A 19,761-nucleotide genomic window follows, 5' to 3' on the forward strand; every position below is an offset into this window, starting at 1 on the left:
GACCTGGACCTACATAGACAATTTTCTGTCACAGATTGTAGTTCTAATAACGAACTCCAAATACGTAATTTGAAACAACTCTGGTAAATAATGACGCTAAAATCATGAAAATACCGAATATTGGGAGGTACCCCTATATGGGGGCTATAGGAAGACGTGGACCTGCACAAACAATTTTCTGTCTTAAGGTGTAGAATTCATTTCGAACTTCAAATACGAAATTTGAAAAAATACCGTTAAATAATGTCGCTAAAGTCATCAAAATACCGAATATAGGGAGGTACCGTTATATGGGGGCTATACGAAGACGTGGACATGCACAGACATTTTTCTGTCTTAGGGTGTAGTATCCATTTCGAACTTTAAATACCAAATTTGAAACAATTCCGGTGAATAATGTCGCTAAAAGCATCAAAATACCGAATATCGGGAGGTACCGTTATATGGGGGCTATATGAAAACGTGGACCTACACGGCCCATTTACGAACTTAACCTGCCTACTGGAAAAATAAACATGTGTGCAACATTTTAGCCATCTATCTCAATTCATTCGAAAGATAGCGTGATTACAACAGACAGACATACGGACAGACAGACGGACATCGCTAAATCGACTTAGAATTTTACGCTGATCAAGAATATATATATACTTTGTTGGGTCTGACATGAGTATTTCGAGGAGTTACAAACGGAATGACAAAGTTAATATACCCTCCATAGTATGGTGGAGGGTATAAAAAGAAAAAAACTCTGACTTTGTACAACACTTCAAATATGTATTTGCTTATAAACATTTATCGTCAATATAAACATATAACATGTACTTGTATCTTAGAAGCCATTCTGAAATACATAAACAACATAATTGCCCTTTATGGTGGTGCCGTCGAAACAGAAAATCTAGAAGATATTCTTGCTGAAGAAGTATTCTTTTTCGACGTTTGTCCTTCTGTTGTCCGGCCAATGCCTTGACATTTTATGGGAGGAGCAGGAGGCCGTTTGATTATTCCAAATCTGTACAAACTGCAAAAAAAAACACTATTTATACGACGATAATGGACATTAAAATTTAATTAACTCACAGTTCCTTAATTGCAATTAAAACATTTTGTCGAAGTATAAATAGGAAAAATATCAAAACACCCTGTGAGGCATTGCTAAAATCGGTTATGCCGAATAGAAAGTCCAGCGATTCGTATTTGCGGCAACAGTACGATATGATATCCATTATCCAGGATATGCCCATGATCAGGAAGAGACGTAGAATGATAAGCACACTAAAAGAAAGAAACCAACAAAAAAAAAACACATTCAGTTTCATTATTATGTGACTGACTATTTGTTATTTATTAAATATATTATGTATAGTTCTGATATTTTTAAAATACTCCTCGTAGAGTAACTGCTATAAAATTCTTTTGAACACCATCCTGTATTTTTAAATGTTTATGGTCCAATTTTATGGTTTTTTATAATATTTTTATAACCTACAACACTAAGTGTTGGGGGTATTATAAGTTTGATTGGCCCAAAAATTATGAAACCCCTCGAAATATTGGTTTCTCACATGGGAAACAATATATGGATCTTCCTACCTCGCCGAGCTGAGTCGATCTAGCAATGTATGTCCGTCCGTCCGTCTGTCCATGTTAATTTGTAATCAAGCTACAGGTCGCAATTATGGCCCGATCACCACGAAATTGAAAATAGAGGTGGGGGTAGGGTCAGAAAAGAACTCTATTGTTTTTGGAGATGATCGCATAATATTTAGGGGTTGAAATGGACCAAAACTTGTTCTACAGGTCTCAATTTTAGACAAATCGACGCGGAAGTTAGCATGGGGCTAGAGCTTAGGGCTGAGCTGAAGCCCTCCAATTTTGAATTTGGTCATCGGGTAATATAAACCATAACATTTGTCTTAAATAAAAGTCAAATTTTCCATTTACCCGCGAATATTTTTTATCCCAGCGAAATCACAAATAGACGAAAAGATCAATTCTGACCGTTACGTAAATGCCGATATTAAATATATCGGATATATATAGCGAAATATATACAATGTTTATATACAAAGGAAGGGGATGTTAGCTAGAATGCTTATATCTCAAGAAAGGTTGGGGCGATTTTCACCGATCCTCACGAACATTTTCACAAGGGTAGGGTTAGGCCTATTGTTTTCAATAATGTCCGCAATATATTTAGGGGTTGAAATGGACCAAAAACTAAAAAAGGTCCTGATTTTGCAGCAATTATAAAGGTCACAAATAGAAACCAAAGGACACGGAATCTTGCATGAAGTTAGAGTTTAGGACAGCGGGTAGAATGGACCACTACTTTTGTGTAAAAAAAAATACCAACATTACTTACAGGCGATATCCGAAATTCACAAAAGGCGAACGAATGAGTCTAAATTTGAAGATTCAGAGGGGCCTCTTGCTTGAGATGATCGAACGGCTGCAAAATCAGGAAAATTTTCTTGAAAACAATGGCTCTTCTGAGCCTAACCTTACCCTTGTGAAAATTTTCGTGAAGATCGAACGATAATTGCAATCTATATATAATAACCCCACCTGTGTTGTAAAGTGAAAAAATATTACAAAATTTACACTTCAATATTTTAAGTCAAATTGAAAAAATTGCATACGATAAAAAATATGAAAAAATTAAAAAAATGTCACAAAATTCTACAAAATCTATATTAACATAATTATTGACATTATTTTAAGCGATTTTTTTAGATTTTATATTTTTATGCCAAGAGGGCATTCTGAATTGACAAAATTTGTCAAAATCGGTCCAGCCATTTTTGAGATAAACGCATTCTAGCTATCATCTCTTCCTTTGTAAGTATATACACATTGAATATATTTCGCTATATATATATATATATATATATCCGATATATTTATTATCGGCATCTACGTTACGGTCAGAATTGACCTGTTCGCCTATTTGTGATTTCGCCGGGATTAAAAATATGCGCGGTTTTGTGGAAAATTTGACTTTACTTTAACAGAAATGTTATGGTCTATTTCACCTGCTAAATATTACAAGAAAATCGAATATTTTTTATATTCAACTTCATGCGAAAGCATAAATTCCATATTCATTTCAGGTTTCTGGTTGAGAGAAATATTTAGATATAACAAGTTGTAGGGAATCGCCGACTTGTTTCGCCAGTTATGACGGCTAAAATTATTGAAAATTTTTATCATTTGTGTGTGAGGTACCGAAGGGGACATTAGAAAAAATATTTGTATGTGTGAAATTTGAGCGTTTTGTTTTTAAAAATCTTGAACCCTATGTGGGGCAGGTACCAGAAGAAATGGTCCGATCTCTTCCATCTTTATAACAGATCTTGTGTTGATGAAAATTCTGAGATGTACCAAGTCTCAATGGAATCGGATGTAATTTCGCATTTTATGAGCTTCATGGGTATTCAAACATTTGACGAAGTAGGAGTGGACCGATATATCGCATATTCACAGCAGATCTGGTGTAAGTAAAAATAATGAGATATTTGAAATATAAAGAGAAACTGATGCTTATTTTTGATTTTATAATCGTTTTGGTTATTCAAAACTTTGGTTCAATCTTTACCATCTTTAAAAAAGATCTTGTGTTGATGGAAATATTGAGATGTACCAAATCTGAACGGAATCGGATGTTAATTTTGAGTTTTATGAGCATCATGGATATTCAAAATGTTAACAATTTGTGCGGGAGGTACCAAATGGAGTTGGTCGATATATTCTCTTGATATATAACACTCTTGTGTTAGTAGAAATAATGGGATGTGTGAACTATGAAGAGAGCCGGATGTTTATTTCGGATAATAAAATGGTTTTGGTTATTCAAAACGTTGACGCTTTGTGGGGGTGGTATCAAAGGAATGGTCCGACCTCTACCATCTTTATAACAGATATTGTGTTGATTAAATTATTGAAATGTGCCAAGTCTGAATGATTTCGGATACCCCCTTCGAGAGTTGATGCTCACCAGCCAGGCTGACGGACGGAGGGACATCGCTAGATTAACTCCAAAAATCCTGAAACGGATTTGGTTCTGATATATCTATCCTTTCTAGTCATATGACTGAGGGTATAAAAAATGTGGAACTTACTTTGCTTTTTATACTCTCCACCATACTCCTCGAAATACCTATGTTAGACCCAACAAAGTACATATATTTATGATCAGCGGCTGTCTGGGTGTCTGTCGGTTGTAATCACGCTATGTCTGGAAAGATTTGAGATGGAAGGCTAACATTTTGCCTACATGTGTATTTTGCCAGAAGGTTAAATTCGTGAATGGTCCATGGTGGTCCATATTTTCGTAAAGCCCCCATATAACGGTACTTCCCAACATTCGGTATTTTGATGATTTTAGCGACACTTCAACCGGAATTGTGTTCAAATGTAAAGTTCGTAATGGGTACCAAAGCCTACGACAAAAAATCGCGTATATGTACATGATCACTTCCTCGTATAGCCGTCATATGACTGATTTTATTTGAGAGGTATTTTCGATGGATTTTTTTCTGCATTTTTTCAAGTTCCTTCCAAATGGTGCTTTTTTATACCCTCCACCATACTATGGAGGGTATATTAATTTTGTCATTCCGTTTGTAACTCCTCGAAATACTCACGTCAGACCCAACAAAGTATATATATTCTTGATCAGCGTAAAATTCTAAGACGATTTAGCCATGTCCGTCTGTCTGTCTGTGTGTCTGTCTGTCTGTTGTAATCACGCTATCTTTCGAACAAATTGAGATAGAAGGCTAAAATTTTGCACACATGTATATTTTGCCAGTAGGCAGGTTAAGTTCGTAAATGGGTCATGTAGGTCCAAGTTTTCATATAGCCCCCATATAATAACCCCACCTGTGTTGTAAAGTGAAAAAATATTACAAAATTTACACTTCAATATTTTAAGTCAAATTGAAAAAATTGCATACGATAAAAAATATGAAAAAATTAAAAAAATGTCACAAAATTCTACAAAATCTATATTAACATAATTATTGACATTATTTTAAGCGATTTTTTTAGATTTTATATTTTTATGCCAAGAGGGCATTCTGAATTGACAAAATTTGTCAAAATCGGTCCAGCCATTTTTGAGATAAACGCATTCTAGCTATCATCTCTTCCTTTGTAAGTATATACACATTGAATATATTTCGCTATATATATATATATATATATATATCCGATATATTTATTATCGGCATCTACGTTACGGTCAGAATTGACCTGTTCGCCTATTTGTGATTTCGCCGGGATTAAAAATATGCGCGGTTTTGTGGAAAATTTGACTTTACTTTAACAGAAATGTTATGGTCTATTTCACCTGCTAAATATTACAAGAAAATCGAATATTTTTTATATTCAACTTCATGCGAAAGCATAAATTCCATATTCATTTCAGGTTTCTGGTTGAGAGAAATATTTAGATATAACAAGTTGTAGGGAATCGCCGACTTGTTTCGCCAGTTATGACGGCTAAAATTATTGAAAATTTTTATCATTTGTGTGTGAGGTACCGAAGGGGACATTAGAAAAAATATTTGTATGTGTGAAATTTGAGCGTTTTGTTTTTAAAAATCTTGAACCCTATGTGGGGCAGGTACCAGAAGAAATGGTCCGATCTCTTCCATCTTTATAACAGATCTTGTGTTGATGAAAATTCTGAGATGTACCAAGTCTCAATGGAATCGGATGTAATTTCGCATTTTATGAGCTTCATGGGTATTCAAACATTTGACGAAGTAGGAGTGGACCGATATATCGCATATTCACAGCAGATCTGGTGTAAGTAAAAATAATGAGATATTTGAAATATAAAGAGAAACTGATGCTTATTTTTGATTTTATAATCGTTTTGGTTATTCAAAACTTTGGTTCAATCTTTACCATCTTTAAAAAAGATCTTGTGTTGATGGAAATATTGAGATGTACCAAATCTGAACGGAATCGGATGTTAATTTTGAGTTTTATGAGCATCATGGATATTCAAAATGTTAACAATTTGTGCGGGAGGTACCAAATGGAGTTGGTCGATATATTCTCTTGATATATAACACTCTTGTGTTAGTAGAAATAATGGGATGTGTGAACTATGAAGAGAGCCGGATGTTTATTTCGGATAATAAAATGGTTTTGGTTATTCAAAACGTTGACGCTTTGTGGGGGTGGTATCAAAGGAATGGTCCGACCTCTACCATCTTTATAACAGATATTGTGTTGATTAAATTATTGAAATGTGCCAAGTCTGAATGATTTCGGATACCCCCTTCGAGAGTTGATGCTCACCAGCCAGGCTGACGGACGGAGGGACATCGCTAGATTAACTCCAAAAATCCTGAAACGGATTTGGTTCTGATATATCTATCCTTTCTAGTCATATGACTGAGGGTATAAAAAATGTGGAACTTACTTTGCTTTTTATACTCTCCACCATACTCCTCGAAATACCTATGTTAGACCCAACAAAGTACATATATTTATGATCAGCGGCTGTCTGGGTGTCTGTCGGTTGTAATCACGCTATGTCTGGAAAGATTTGAGATGGAAGGCTAACATTTTGCCTACATGTGTATTTTGCCAGAAGGTTAAATTCGTGAATGGTCCATGGTGGTCCATATTTTCGTAAAGCCCCCATATAACGGTACTTCCCAACATTCGGTATTTTGATGATTTTAGCGACACTTCAACCGGAATTGTGTTCAAATGTAAAGTTCGTAATGGGTACCAAAGCCTACGACAAAAAATCGCGTATATGTACATGATCACTTCCTCGTATAGCCGTCATATGACTGATTTTATTTGAGAGGTATTTTCGATGGATTTTTTTCTGCATTTTTTCAAGTTCCTTCCAAATGGTGCTTTTTTATACCCTCCACCATACTATGGAGGGTATATTAATTTTGTCATTCCGTTTGTAACTCCTCGAAATACTCACGTCAGACCCAACAAAGTATATATATTCTTGATCAGCGTAAAATTCTAAGACGATTTAGCCATGTCCGTCTGTCTGTCTGTGTGTCTGTCTGTCTGTTGTAATCACGCTATCTTTCGAACAAATTGAGATAGAAGGCTAAAATTTTGCACACATGTATATTTTGCCAGTAGGCAGGTTAAGTTCGTAAATGGGTCATGTAGGTCCAAGTTTTCATATAGCCCCCATATAACGGTACCTTTCGATATTCGGTATTTTGATGATTTTAGCGACATTATTCACCGGAATTATTTCAAATTTGGCATTTGAAGTTCGTAATGGATACTACAGCCTAAGACAGAAAATTATCTGCGCAGGTCCACGTCTTCGTATAGCCCCCATATAACGGTACCCCTCGATATTCGGTATTTTGATGATTTTAGCGACATTATTTAACAGAACCGTTCCAAATTTGGTATTTGAAGTTCGTAATAGATACTGCAGCAGAAAACAGAAAATGGACCATGTAGGTCCACGTCTTCGTATAGGCCCCATATACCGTACCCCCCGATATTCGGTATTTTGATGATTTTAGCGACATTATTTACCGGGATTGTTTCCAATTTCGCATTTGAAGTTCGTAATGGATACTTCAGCCCATGCCAGAAAATTGTCTGTGCAGGTCCACGTCTTCGTATAGCCCCCATATAACGGTACCCCCTATATTCGGTATTTTGATGATTTTAGCTACATTATAAACAAATTCTTCTTCTTCTTTCTTCAAGATTCGCATTTAAATGTTGTAATATCTTATGACAAAAGTTGCTATGCACGTATACGTCGTCGTATAGACATTCGGTATTTTTAAGATTTTAACAGAATTTTTAAAGGATTTTTTTTATTTTATTTTTTTTGGAAATTGCCAAATTTGTACCAAATGGTAGAGGGTATTAAAAGTTCGGCCCGGCCGAACGTATAGCTTTTTTACTTGTTACTTGTGAGTTTTACTTTCATACTTTACTGGTTTTTTCTGCAATATTTGGTTTACAATATTTGTTTATCTATTTGTTTATGAAACTCTTTCTTATATTAATTTAAACATAAATTATAATACCAAACTACAGCTTTGGCCTTAGCTCCTACCGATGTACAACAAATCCTTACTTACTTTTCGCGTCGTTTTTTCTCTCTATTCGTTTCGTAGGTTGACACGTCTCTTTTGACCTCATATATCACCATGGCCACTTGGAAAAAAGCAGTAATATTAAATACCATAATCGCAAAATTCGGTAAGTAAAAATATAAAGCTGCAGACCATTTACGAGCTAAAAACGGGAATTAATTAATATCAAAAATAAGTTGAAAAGTATCAGTCGGTTTAGCCGACAGATGTATACCCTCAGCCTTACGTTAAGATTATTCAAACTGTTCACCTTTTTTTTTTTTTTTTTTGTGGGGGTGTGGGTCAGTTCCGAAGGACTAGACCAATATTGACCATTATATATCTGACGTAATTATTCAAAGTGTTTGCCACCTTCTGGGCGAGGTACCAGAAGGAGTGATCTGATTTATCCCATTTTCACACCAGATCTTGTGTTAATAAAAATATTAGGATGAGTGCAATTTTACGATAATTAGACTCTTATTTCGCATTTTATAAGAGATATAATTATTCCACATTTTAAATCTGAGGGAGGTGAAATAAGAAGCGGGCCGATATCTACCATATTCACAACAAATCTTGTTTTGATAGCAATATTAAGATGTTGAAGAGAATCGGATGTTAGTTTTGCATTTCATGAGTGAAATAAATATTCAAAATTTTGACCCGTTTGGGGGGAGGCATCAAAAGGAGCTGTCCGACATTCCATATTCACAACTGGTCTTGTGTTGATAGAAATATTGGGATGTAACAAATTTAAAATAATCGGATGGTCATTTCGCGTTTTTATACCCTACACCACAAGGTGGTCAGGGTATTATGTCTTTGTGCATTTGTTTGTAACAGGCAAAAGGAACCGAGATAGACCCATAGTTCCTTTTGATGATCTGCATAGAATCACATTCTGAGTCGATTTATGCTTGTCCGCCCGTCCGTCTGTCCATGTATTTTTGTAAACAAAGTACAGGTCGCATTTATTGCCCGATCCAGATGAAATTTTGCACAGATCATTTATTTGGCATAAGGACGAACGCTATTGAAATTGGAGATAATCGCTCAAAATTTGGATATAGCTCCCATATATATCTTCGTCCGATTTGCCTTTTATTGTGCACCAAACGTGTAATATCAGCCCGAATAGTATGGAATTTTGCATATACACCCAAATTAGGCCTGAAAATAAGTATGCGAAATTTGATCGAAATCGGTTCAGATATAGCTATAGCTCCCATATATATTGTTCATCCGATTTGTTATTTTTGTCCTCCGCAGCCGTAATATGCACTCTGCAACAAAAATATATGGGGAAATATATCAAATACAGCTCAGAAATACATTTGCTAAATTTTATCGAGATCGGTTCAGATTTGGATATAGCTCCCATATATAACTTCGTCCGATTTACTTTTTATTGTGCACCAAACGTCTAATATTTGTCCAAATGTGATGGAATTTGGCACTTACAACCGAATTGAGCCTAGAAGCTAGTGTGTCAAATTTGGTGAAGATCGGTTCAGATATAGCTATAGCTTCCATATATATTATTCATCCGATTTGTTATATTTGTTACCCACAACCGTAATATGCATTCCGTAACAACGATATTCAGGGAAATATATCAAATACAGCTCAGAAATATCTTTGCCAAATTTTATCGAGATCGGTTCAGATTTGGATATAGCTCCCATATATATCTTTATCCGATTTCAAATTAATTGTGCACCAAATGGGCAATACAATTCCGAATTTAAAAGATACAAATGCTTCGCCATATTTAGTCCTTTGAACTTTAAATTATAATTATAATCATGGCGTGTATGATTGAATTCTCCCATAAAAACTTTTAATTGTTATGTGGAGCTCTACTTAATTAGCAAAATGGTGTAGGGTATCATAAAGTCGGCCCCGCCCGACTTTAAGACTTTCTTTACTGGTTTTTTATTTATTTATTTATTTTTTGGAAAATTTTGGTTTTTATGGGACAGCGACCAGAAGGATACGACGATGATGATATACCAAGTTTGGACCAAATCGGATTCTCTCTTCGAGAGTTATCGTGCGCTCCACCCAGTCGGACAGACAGAAGGACGGACGCCATGCAAATGCCCTGTAACGGATTTGTTCCATTATTTCGATGAGGCACGATTTGGACGTATCAAAAGATATATACCCCCGGTAGCCATATGGCTGAGGATATATATGGTAATGAAAATACTGCTACTACTACTTACTGTCTATCCAACACATTTCCAACCCAATGCCAGGTTTATACTGCTCCATTATGACCTTGGTAAGTTGGGCCCATATTACGAACAATGTGAACGTGCCGGCGGTACCCCAAACAAAAACCGAATATAAAATGAAACGGTTCATATTATCCCGATTCTTCTCGTTGTTGATTTTACATTCTCGAAATGTTTTCCACATATCGTAGCAGAGGACGCCCAACCATAAATAGGCTGACATAAAGAAGTAATATCCCGTGAAACCTAAAAAAAAAAATGTAAATCGTTTGACAGACAGGGAGAGGGTGAGACATGATGATGAGACACTAACCAATTGATCGGCATTTTGAGACTGGCCAACGTCCTTGTGTCATGTTAATGTAGCCCATTATTGAGTATCCAGTTGCCAGGGCAATTAGATAGCATGTTTGTAGTTTGCCTGTCAATGAGCTACGCAATTCCTTCACCGCTAAATGTATAAGGATGGTAGGTATAAAAAATACCACCGATATAGCAATACCTGGAAGAGAGCGAAATTAGTGCGGAAATAATTTTCTTAAAATAAAAAGAAATAGAATGAGATATTTTTTGTATTTACGATATTGAATGTATTTACATCATGTATTTTGAATTCCAATCGATTTGCAAATTTTTTTTCTTTATTTTATTTTTATTTTATTTATTTTTTTTTTTTTTGTATACTTACCATATGTATTCAGCACCATCGAAGGGGTTTTTTCAGTTTTCATCGGACAACTCATGGCCATCAATTTGGGAATTTGACTTTGTCCATCATATTGAGGCGATATACAATAGTTCACCGTATCCAGAGTGGTATTATCAGTATCTATTGCTAGATATCCATCCTGTTGGGAAGCCAAGAAACTATGACAACACTGTGACACAGAAAACCAGTAAAGAAAGTCCTAAAGTCAGGCGGGGCCGATTTTATGATACCCTACACCACTTTGATAATTTAGTTGAGCTCCACTTAATAATTAAAAGTTTTTATGGGAGAATTCAATCATAAACGCTATGATTATAATTATAATTTAAAATTCAAGGACAAAATATGCCGAAGCATTTGTATCTTTTAAATTCGGACTTGTATTGTCCATTTGGTGCGAAATTAATTTGAAATCGGATAAAAATATATATGGGAACTATATCCAAATCTGAACCGATCTCGATAAAATTTGGCAAAGATATTTCTGAGCTGTATTTGATATATTTCCGTGAATATCGTTGTTACGGAGTGCATATTACGGCTGTAGGTAACAAATACAACAAATCGAATGAACAATATATATGGGAGCTATAACTATATCTGAACCGATCTTCACCAAATTTGGCATACTACCTTCTAGACTAAATTCGGTCGTATGTGCCAAATCCATCCCATTTGGACAAATATTAGACGTTTGGTGCACAATAAATGGTAAATCGGACGAAGTTATAAATGGGAGCTATATCCAAATCTGAACCGATCTCGATAAAATTAAGCAAAGGTATTTCTGAGCTGCATTTGATATATTTCCCCAAATATTGTTGTTACAGAGTGCATATTACGGCTGCGGAGGACAAAAATAACAAATCGGATGAACAATATATATGGGAGCTATAGCTATATCTGAACCGATTTCGATAAAATTTGGCATACTTATTTTCAGGCCTAATTTGGTTGTATATGCAAAATTCCATACTATTCGGGCTGATATTACACATTTGGTGCACAATAAAAGGCATATCGGACGAAGATATATATGGGAGCTATATCTAAATTTTTACCGACTATCTCCAATTTCAATAGGGTTCGTCCTTGGGCCAAACAAAAGATCTTTGCAAAATTTCATCTGGATCGGGCAATAAATGCGACCTGCATTTTGTTCACAAGAATACATGGACAGACAGACGGACGGACAGACGGACTGACATGCATAAATCAACTCAGAAAGTGATTCTATGTAGATCATCAAAAGGAACTATGGGTCTATCTCGTTTCCTTTTGCCTGTTACAAACAAATGCACAAAGACATAATACCCTGACCACCTTGTGGTGTAGGGTATAAAAATATTGCAACAAAAACGTGTGCGAACTCTACTAAGTGCTATTAAATTTGGAACAGCTTGGTTTAAAGTGAAAGGATGAAGTAGGATTTTTAAAGATTTGTATTGGGGTCCATGTTGGTGGTAGGTTTGTGTTATAAAGGTGGTTTGGTGTACAACAAGTGCACGAAATGTACTAAATAGTACTATACTTGGTACAGTTTGGTATTGTGTGAACAGGTGAACAATCTTAATTATTAGAATCACTGTTCATGTGTAGCGGGACATACGGAAGTGGTTTGAAAATACGTTCAACATTTGTACCAAAAATACAAAGTGGTACTAAATAGGGTATTGGGTGAAGCAATGGGGATGAAATACCGAAATTTGATATTTACATTACTGATGGTATCTGCTTTTGAGATTTGGCGATGGTTCGGAAATGTGACCTATATTTTTTTCAAAATGTTCTAAGTGGTACTAAACTGGGTATTGGGCGAAGGGATAGGTCTAAAATCCGGAAATTTGATTTTTTTCTGTGCACTAAGTGTTACTAGATTGGGTAATGGGTTATGATAACGAGTCCTGAAATCTTGAAATTATACATAAATATCGCTGCTGGTATTTGAGGTTGAGTTATAGAGATTTTTCTAAAAGGCGTATAATTGGTCGAAAAGTACTAAATGGAACTAATTTTGGGTCACTGTTGTTGTCTAGGATGGAGAGATGATTGCTTTGGATATGTGTTCTAAATGTTATTAAATTTTTTATTGGTTGAAAAGATATGGCTGATATTGATTTCACTGTCGATTTCTAGACTTTACATATGGAGACGTTGTGAATAGTTTTGGATAGAAAAATTAAATGTCGGTGCGTCCATCGGGTAATGGTTTCACTAATATCCTCTTTTATTAGGATGAACAAAACGGACCAATAGGTCCCCGAGTGGAGTGGTTGTTTATACAACCGGCCGATCCCGAGGTTTATAGTCATTTTTGAGAAAATCCTTTGAGCAGGATATATGTTTCCATAGATCCAAGTTTAAGTATAGTCCCCATATAACTGTACTTCCCGACATTCGATATATTGTTGATTTGTGTCACTTTTATTACCAGAATTATATCAAATGTGGTATTTGGAGTTCAAAATGGATACTATCTCCACTGACAGAAAATTGCTTATACACAGGGTGAGATGAAAAAATTGCAACAAATTTCAGACTGCTGTCATTTCTAAGTCACTCGTCCGACAGCTGTTAAGATTACTCCCGTGACAGCGCATTATATAGTTTACAAGCGAACAAGAGCATTTTGGTGAGAATTTTCCAGAAAAAAGTTATTCGTAATGGAAAAGTAAAGAAGCGACTTGATAGAAACCCACGTCGCAGTAGCCGAAAAATAGCTCGTGAGTCGAACATATCGCAATATTCTATTTGCCAAACATTCAAAAATGATCTCGGTGTAAAACCATTGAAAAAAAAAAACATCCAAAAAGTGCGAGAACTTACACCGCAGCAGAAAGAAAGTAGACTTAAAAGAGCGAGTTCCAATCGCACTGAGCACGCGCCACCCAAGAATTGTTACAAATTGAGGTTCCTCGCTTCATTTCCAGCGCACAATGGCCAGCAAATCTCCGGATGCCAATCCGTTGCACTATTGTGTCTGGAGTATTTTGGAAAGCAAGGTTGGCACTAAAAATACCAAAGTGTCGATCACCTCAAGCAAGCGATTCGCTGGGAATGGGCCAAAATACCGCAGAGCATGATTCGGGCAGCGTGTGACGGTTTCATTGGCCGTTAATTCTTAATTCCATAATTCGTGGCAAAGGTGACCAATTCGAACAAATCTAAACTTATTCTAAAATTTGATGCTATTTCGGAAACTTTTTGCTTTCATTCAATAAAATTTAAGAAAAAAAATGTAAAAATTATGGCGTTTGACTTTGTTGCTGTTTTTATCTCAGCCTGTATGGTATTTTGACTTTCCGAATTTTCGAAAAAGGACCCATCGGGTGACTCGCATGGGGGATAAAGTTTTTGGCCGAAATAATCCCTGTTTTGTTTTTTTTTTTTTAATGTTGTCGAAGAAACTATATACACAAAATGTAAGGATTCCAAGAATTCTGCATCCAACAATTTTCGTAGAAGAGTTATCTTTCAATGTATGATAGGGGATTTACAAATATAAATTCACATAATTTCCCTTCGCATTTAAAAGAAAAGAAACATTTTTTATCTCCCACCCACCTCTCGCAATATCCAAGGATCTTCCGTCAGGGAAATGATTTCCGGTTTTTCACATGGCGTTCCGTGTTGTATAACGAAATGTTTAAAAATATTCCATTTCGTACGTGTTTTATTTCTCATCAGAATCTCCATTTCGTTTGGCATGTGGTGAACATCCCTCAGCTTTTCACAACGTCGGGAAGTGGGCTTGAAATATTTACCTCGTTCGCAACATAATCTCACGCAATAGGTATGTTTGGTCCGATCACAGATACAACCACGAATATGCAATTCGCTGGGTTGTGGTTTATCGAGAAACTTTAAACGGTGCTTATACGACGACGTTTGATTTGCATTTATCCAGATGCCATCATAGAGATATGAACCATTTCGATGCGCTGTGTGATTCGAAAGATCAACGGTATCACGAAAAGGACATTTTTCCGCGGGTTCATATTCCAGATCTATTAAAGCCGGTACCACAAAAACACCTATGCATGTTATAAGCAGCATGGTGAACATGAAAATTGCTGCCGATAGAACTTTGCTGCTTTCCATTGCGAATTATCACTAGGCGTCACAATCCGTCGTCCGTTTGCTAAGGGTATTTACCTTAGACTACCATAGAAATCTTAGTCAACATCGTGTTTATGCCAAGAGAGTGAGTGTGCACAAAGACGAGTGGACAGTGTAAACGAATTCTCTTAAGACCAATAAAACCGCAAAAAGTTTCCTGAACGAGCTTTCTAAGCTAAAAAAAATAAAATAAAAAATTAATGAATGTTTGCCATAACCCAGCAAAAGATGTGATAGGTTGAAAACCTTAAGTTTGAAATTTATATTTGTGTTTGTTGAAATTATAAAAGTACAGCTAAACGGAGACTATATTGGCCAAAACTCTTATTTTAAACATGGTCAAAATCTCCCTAAATAATTAATTTTCTGAGGAAAGTTTTAAAGGAATAAATATTCTAGATCAGATTTCATTGTGAGTCTCTAAACATAAGAAATGTGTATACCTAATATATACCATGAAAAAGTATCGTCAATTCTGGTACTTCCTCACAAAGGTCAAAATTTTGAATTTCTATGAATTAATATTCTAATATTACTATCAACATCAAATCTAGATGGAAATAGGATATATCGGTCCACTTCTTGTGATACCTTTACCAAAAGGGGTCAGTATTTTGAATAATTATAATATGCGAGAAAAAGTCCGCGATTCTTTTCGAAAATGTTGTATCTTAATGGGCTATGTCGGCCCACTTTGAAACTGTTTCTGGTTACTGCTGAAAAGAGTTCCAAGTTTTCTAAAACAAATGCACTAATATCTCATATAAAATGGGGGAAAAAGTCGATTTAATCCAAACCTGACACTTCGTAATATTTATATCAGACTGAAGCGAGGTTCACAACATAAGCCCAATTCCACGGTACATCAACTATAAAGGTTCATCAAAAATGGACAAATATTGTTGGTATACATCTGTTATAAGTTGTTTAACAAAAAATGATATTTTCACTTCTTAAGTGATTTTTAATACCCATAGAACAATTAAGTCCGCTACCACCGAAAATACATCAGTTTGAGGAGTTAATGCTCTTTACAAACGAATTGTCAGTACCTTCCCCACAATAGGTCAAAATTTGGAGCATTTATTAACCGCGAAATATGCATCCAATGCTTTTCAAATTCTAAACACTCCATCAAGTACCTCCCCCACAGCAAGTCAAAATTTGGAGTATATATAAAACGCGAAATATGTATCCAATGCCTTTCAAATTCGACAGAAGGTATTTATCTGCCAACTTCTTCTAATACCACTAACCCCACCCCACCCCAAAAAGGGACAACATTTTGAATGACCAAACCCCTAATAAAATGCGAAATAATCATCCGATTTTCTTCAAATTTCAAATATCCAAATTTCACATATTCCATATTCATACTTTATCTAATAGAGATAAAAATATTGGTATGGGCAAAATTACAAGAAAATCGAACATTTATATCCAACATTTGTGTTAGCAAAAATGACTATAGAACAGTGTTTTGGGTTGTTTGTTCGGGATACTACAGTATTTTGTTGTTGCAAAATGGTCAGGATTAATCTCTTTACTGTGGTTTTTTTTATAAAAACAACGTTTGTTTATTAGTGGAGAACGATGGTAATGTTTACTATGGGGGCATGGCAGGAAATACCTAGGTTTCGGAAAGAGCCACCAATCCTCATCGGTTCCCTTGTTTTTTTGTCTGGGATATTCTCCCCAGGAGTTATTTTAAAAATAACTTTTTTTACCCAAGTGACGAGATCGTAAGCTCAATTGAAGAGGAACCAAAGAATTACATAAAACTAAAATTCTTTTGGAATTTATAAGCATTTTCATCTTTCTCCACTTTTATATGAAATTTCGTTTTACATAAACTGATGAGGATAGGTGGCTCTTTCCGAAACCTTGGTAGTCCATGCCTAGGTATTCCCCCTGGTAAATATTACCATCGTTCTCCACTTATAAACAAACGTTGTTTTCATAAAAACCAGTAAAGAAAGTCCTAAAGTCGGGCGGGGCCGATTTTATGATACTCTACACCACTTTGCCAATTTAGTTGAGCTCCACTTAATAATTAAAAGTTTTTATGGGAGAATTCAATCATACACGCTATGATTATAATTATAATTTAAAATTCAAAGGACTAAATATGCCAAAGCATTTGTATCATTTAAATTCGGACTTGTATTGCCCATTTGGTGCGAAATTAATTTGAAATCGGATACAAATATATATGGGAACTATATCCAAATCTGAACCGATCTCGATAAAATTTGGCAAAGATATTTCTGAGCTGTATTTCATATATTTCCCTGAATATCGTTGTTACGGAGTGCATATTACGGCTGTAGGTAACAAATACAACAAATCGGATGAACAATATATATGGGAGCTATAACTATATCTGAACCGATCTTCACCAAATTTGGCATACTACCTTCTAGACTAAATTCGGTCGTATGTGCAAAATTCCATCCCATTTGGACAAATATTAGACGTTTGGTGCACAATAAATGGTACATCGGACGAAGTAATATATGGGAGCTATATCCAAATCGGAACCGATCTCGATAAAATTTAGCAAAGGTATTTCTGAGCTGCATTTGATATATTTCCCCAAATATTGTTGTTACAGAGTGCATATTACGGCTGCGGAGGACAAAAATAACAAATCGGATGAACAATATATATGGGAGCTATAGCTATATCTGAACCGATTTCGATAAAAATTGGCATACTTATTTTCAGACCTAATTTGGGTGTATATGCAAAATTCCATACAATTCAAGCCGATATTACACGTTTGGTGCGCAATAAAAGGCAAATCGGACGAAGATATATATGGGAGCTATATCTAAATTTTTAGCGATTATCTCCAATTTCAATAGGGTTCGTCCTTGGGCCAAACAAATGTTGTTTGAACATGTCCTAAGTGACAATAATATTACGAAGTACCAAATTTCGACCAAATCGGACACTCCCTTCGAGAGTTATCGTGCGCACCCGCCAGGGAGATAGACGGACGGACTTCGCTAGATGAACTCCAAATATCCTGAAACGGATTTGGTCTAAGGAGACCTAGGGTATAAAACCGTTAATTCGATGAGGCACATTTTGGCCGTGTCAAATGAGATATACCTTCCCTAGCAATATGACTGATGAGGGTATAATTATAACTCTTATAAAATGTGAATTGTCTTTTAATTTTACACATTGCAACATCTTTACTAACACAAGAGCTGGTGTAAAGACAATATCAATCTATATCCCCTTCTAAGGGTCACAGTTTCCTATACTTATATCTACAGTAATTTGTGACACAAATCAGCGAGCTTTTCAAACTTGGTATATCTTAATATTTTTCTCAAGCAAAGATCGATAAACCCCTTCTAGGAACTCCCCCACAAAAGTTCAACATTTTGATTATTCGCATTGCAAATACATATTAATTTTCTTTTAATTTTACACATCCCAATAATTTGTATCACGGTCCGCTATATCTGGTACCTTAAACACATTTCAATATTTCCCAAAAATTGTAAAGCAATGGAAGTAGTCGATATAGTTGAAATATCTAGTCTAGAGTTTAAATAATCATAACGAAAGTCAAAATATTTATATAACAAGTAAAAAAGCTGTAAGTTCGGCCGGGCCGAACTTTTAACACCCTCCACCATTTGGTACAAATTTGGCAATTTCCAAAAAAAAAATAAAATCCGTTAAAAATTCTGTTAAAATCTTAAAAATACCGAATGCTTATACGACGACGTAGACCTGCATAGGCAACTTTTGTCATAAGTTATTACAATATTTAAATGCGAAACTTGAAGAAAAATCTGTTTATAATGTAGCTAAAATCATCAAAATTCCGAATATCAGGGGGTACGGTATATGGGGGCTATATGAAGACGTGGACCTACATGGCCCATTTTCTGTTTTATGCTGCAGTATCTATTACGAACTACAAATACCAAATTTGGAACAATTCCGCTAAATAATGTCGCTAAAATCATCAAAATACCGAATATCAGGAGGTACCGTTATATGGGGGCTATACGAAGACGTGGACCTGCACAGATAATTTTCTGTCTTAGGCTGTAGTAACCATTACGAACTTCAAATGCCAAATTTGAAACAATTCTGGTAAATAATGTCGCTAAAATCAGCAAAATACCGAATATAGGGAGGTACCGTTATATGGGGGCTATATGATAACTTGGACCTACATGGCCCATTTACGAACTTAACCTGCCTACTGGCAAAATATACATGTCTGCAAAAGATTAACCTTCTATCTCAATTTGTTCGAAAGATAGCGTGATTACAACAGACAGAGAGACAGACGGACATGGCTAAATCGTCGTAGAATTTTACGCTGATCAAGAATATATATACTGTGTTGGGTCTGACATGAGTATTTCGAGGCGTTACAAATGGAATGACAAAATTAATATACCCTCCATAGTATGGTGGAGGGTATAAAAAACATCGGAAAAACCGACTGATATTTTCTAACTTTTTGTGTTAGTTTTTAAATATTTATGTTTGTTTGCTGGTTATAAAAACAAATGATTCGACTGTACAAAAAAAAATATTAATTGTTATC

General features: G+C 35.5%; 2 protein-coding genes across 3 annotated transcripts in view; one reads left to right on the forward strand and one right to left on the reverse strand.

The window, feature by feature from the left end:
- Positions 1-19,761, forward strand: part of LOC101889113 (G-protein coupled receptor Mth2) — a 361,585-nt gene that overhangs the window by 150,202 nt on the left and 191,622 nt on the right. For both annotated transcript variants that reach the window (XM_059126418.1, XM_059126419.1), the window contains exon 3: positions 8,148-8,232. The gene's annotated coding sequence lies outside the window, so the exon portion shown is untranslated. The remainder of the gene's footprint in view (positions 1-8,147; positions 8,233-19,761) is intronic.
- On the reverse strand, positions 753-15,283 carry LOC105262434 (G-protein coupled receptor Mth2). Its single transcript, XM_011297449.3, has 7 exons — positions 14,622-15,283; positions 11,037-11,196; positions 10,662-10,850; positions 10,337-10,594; positions 8,112-8,268; positions 1,084-1,278; positions 753-1,024 (listed from the first exon to the last, which is right to left on the reverse strand). The coding sequence occupies exons 1-7, from the start codon at positions 15,156-15,158 to the stop codon at positions 874-876; spliced, it is 1,647 nt and encodes a 548-aa protein (XP_011295751.3). The 5' UTR covers positions 15,159-15,283; the 3' UTR covers positions 753-873.

The sequence above is a fragment of the Musca domestica genome, unplaced genomic scaffold, assembly GCF_030504385.1.
Source record: "Musca domestica strain aabys unplaced genomic scaffold, Musca_domestica.polishedcontigs.V.1.1 38, whole genome shotgun sequence".
NCBI classification, from domain to species: domain Eukaryota; kingdom Metazoa; phylum Arthropoda; class Insecta; order Diptera; family Muscidae; genus Musca; species Musca domestica.

What these genes read in the sequence shown, in the direction of transcription:
- LOC105262434 (XM_011297449.3), bottom strand. Translation starts at nt 15,158, where the DNA reads ATGGAAAGCAGCAAAGTTCTATCGGCAGCAATTTTCATGTTCACCATG. An exon ending in GATGGTGCTGAATACATATG is followed by an intron (nt 10,851 to 11,036) that starts GTAAGTATACAA and finishes GCTCTCTTCCAG; the next exon opens with GTATTGCTATATCGGTGGTA. An exon ending in TTAATTGCAATTAAGGAACT is followed by an intron (nt 1,025 to 1,083) that starts GTGAGTTAATTA and finishes TTTTTTTTGCAG; the next exon opens with TTTGTACAGATTTGGAATAA.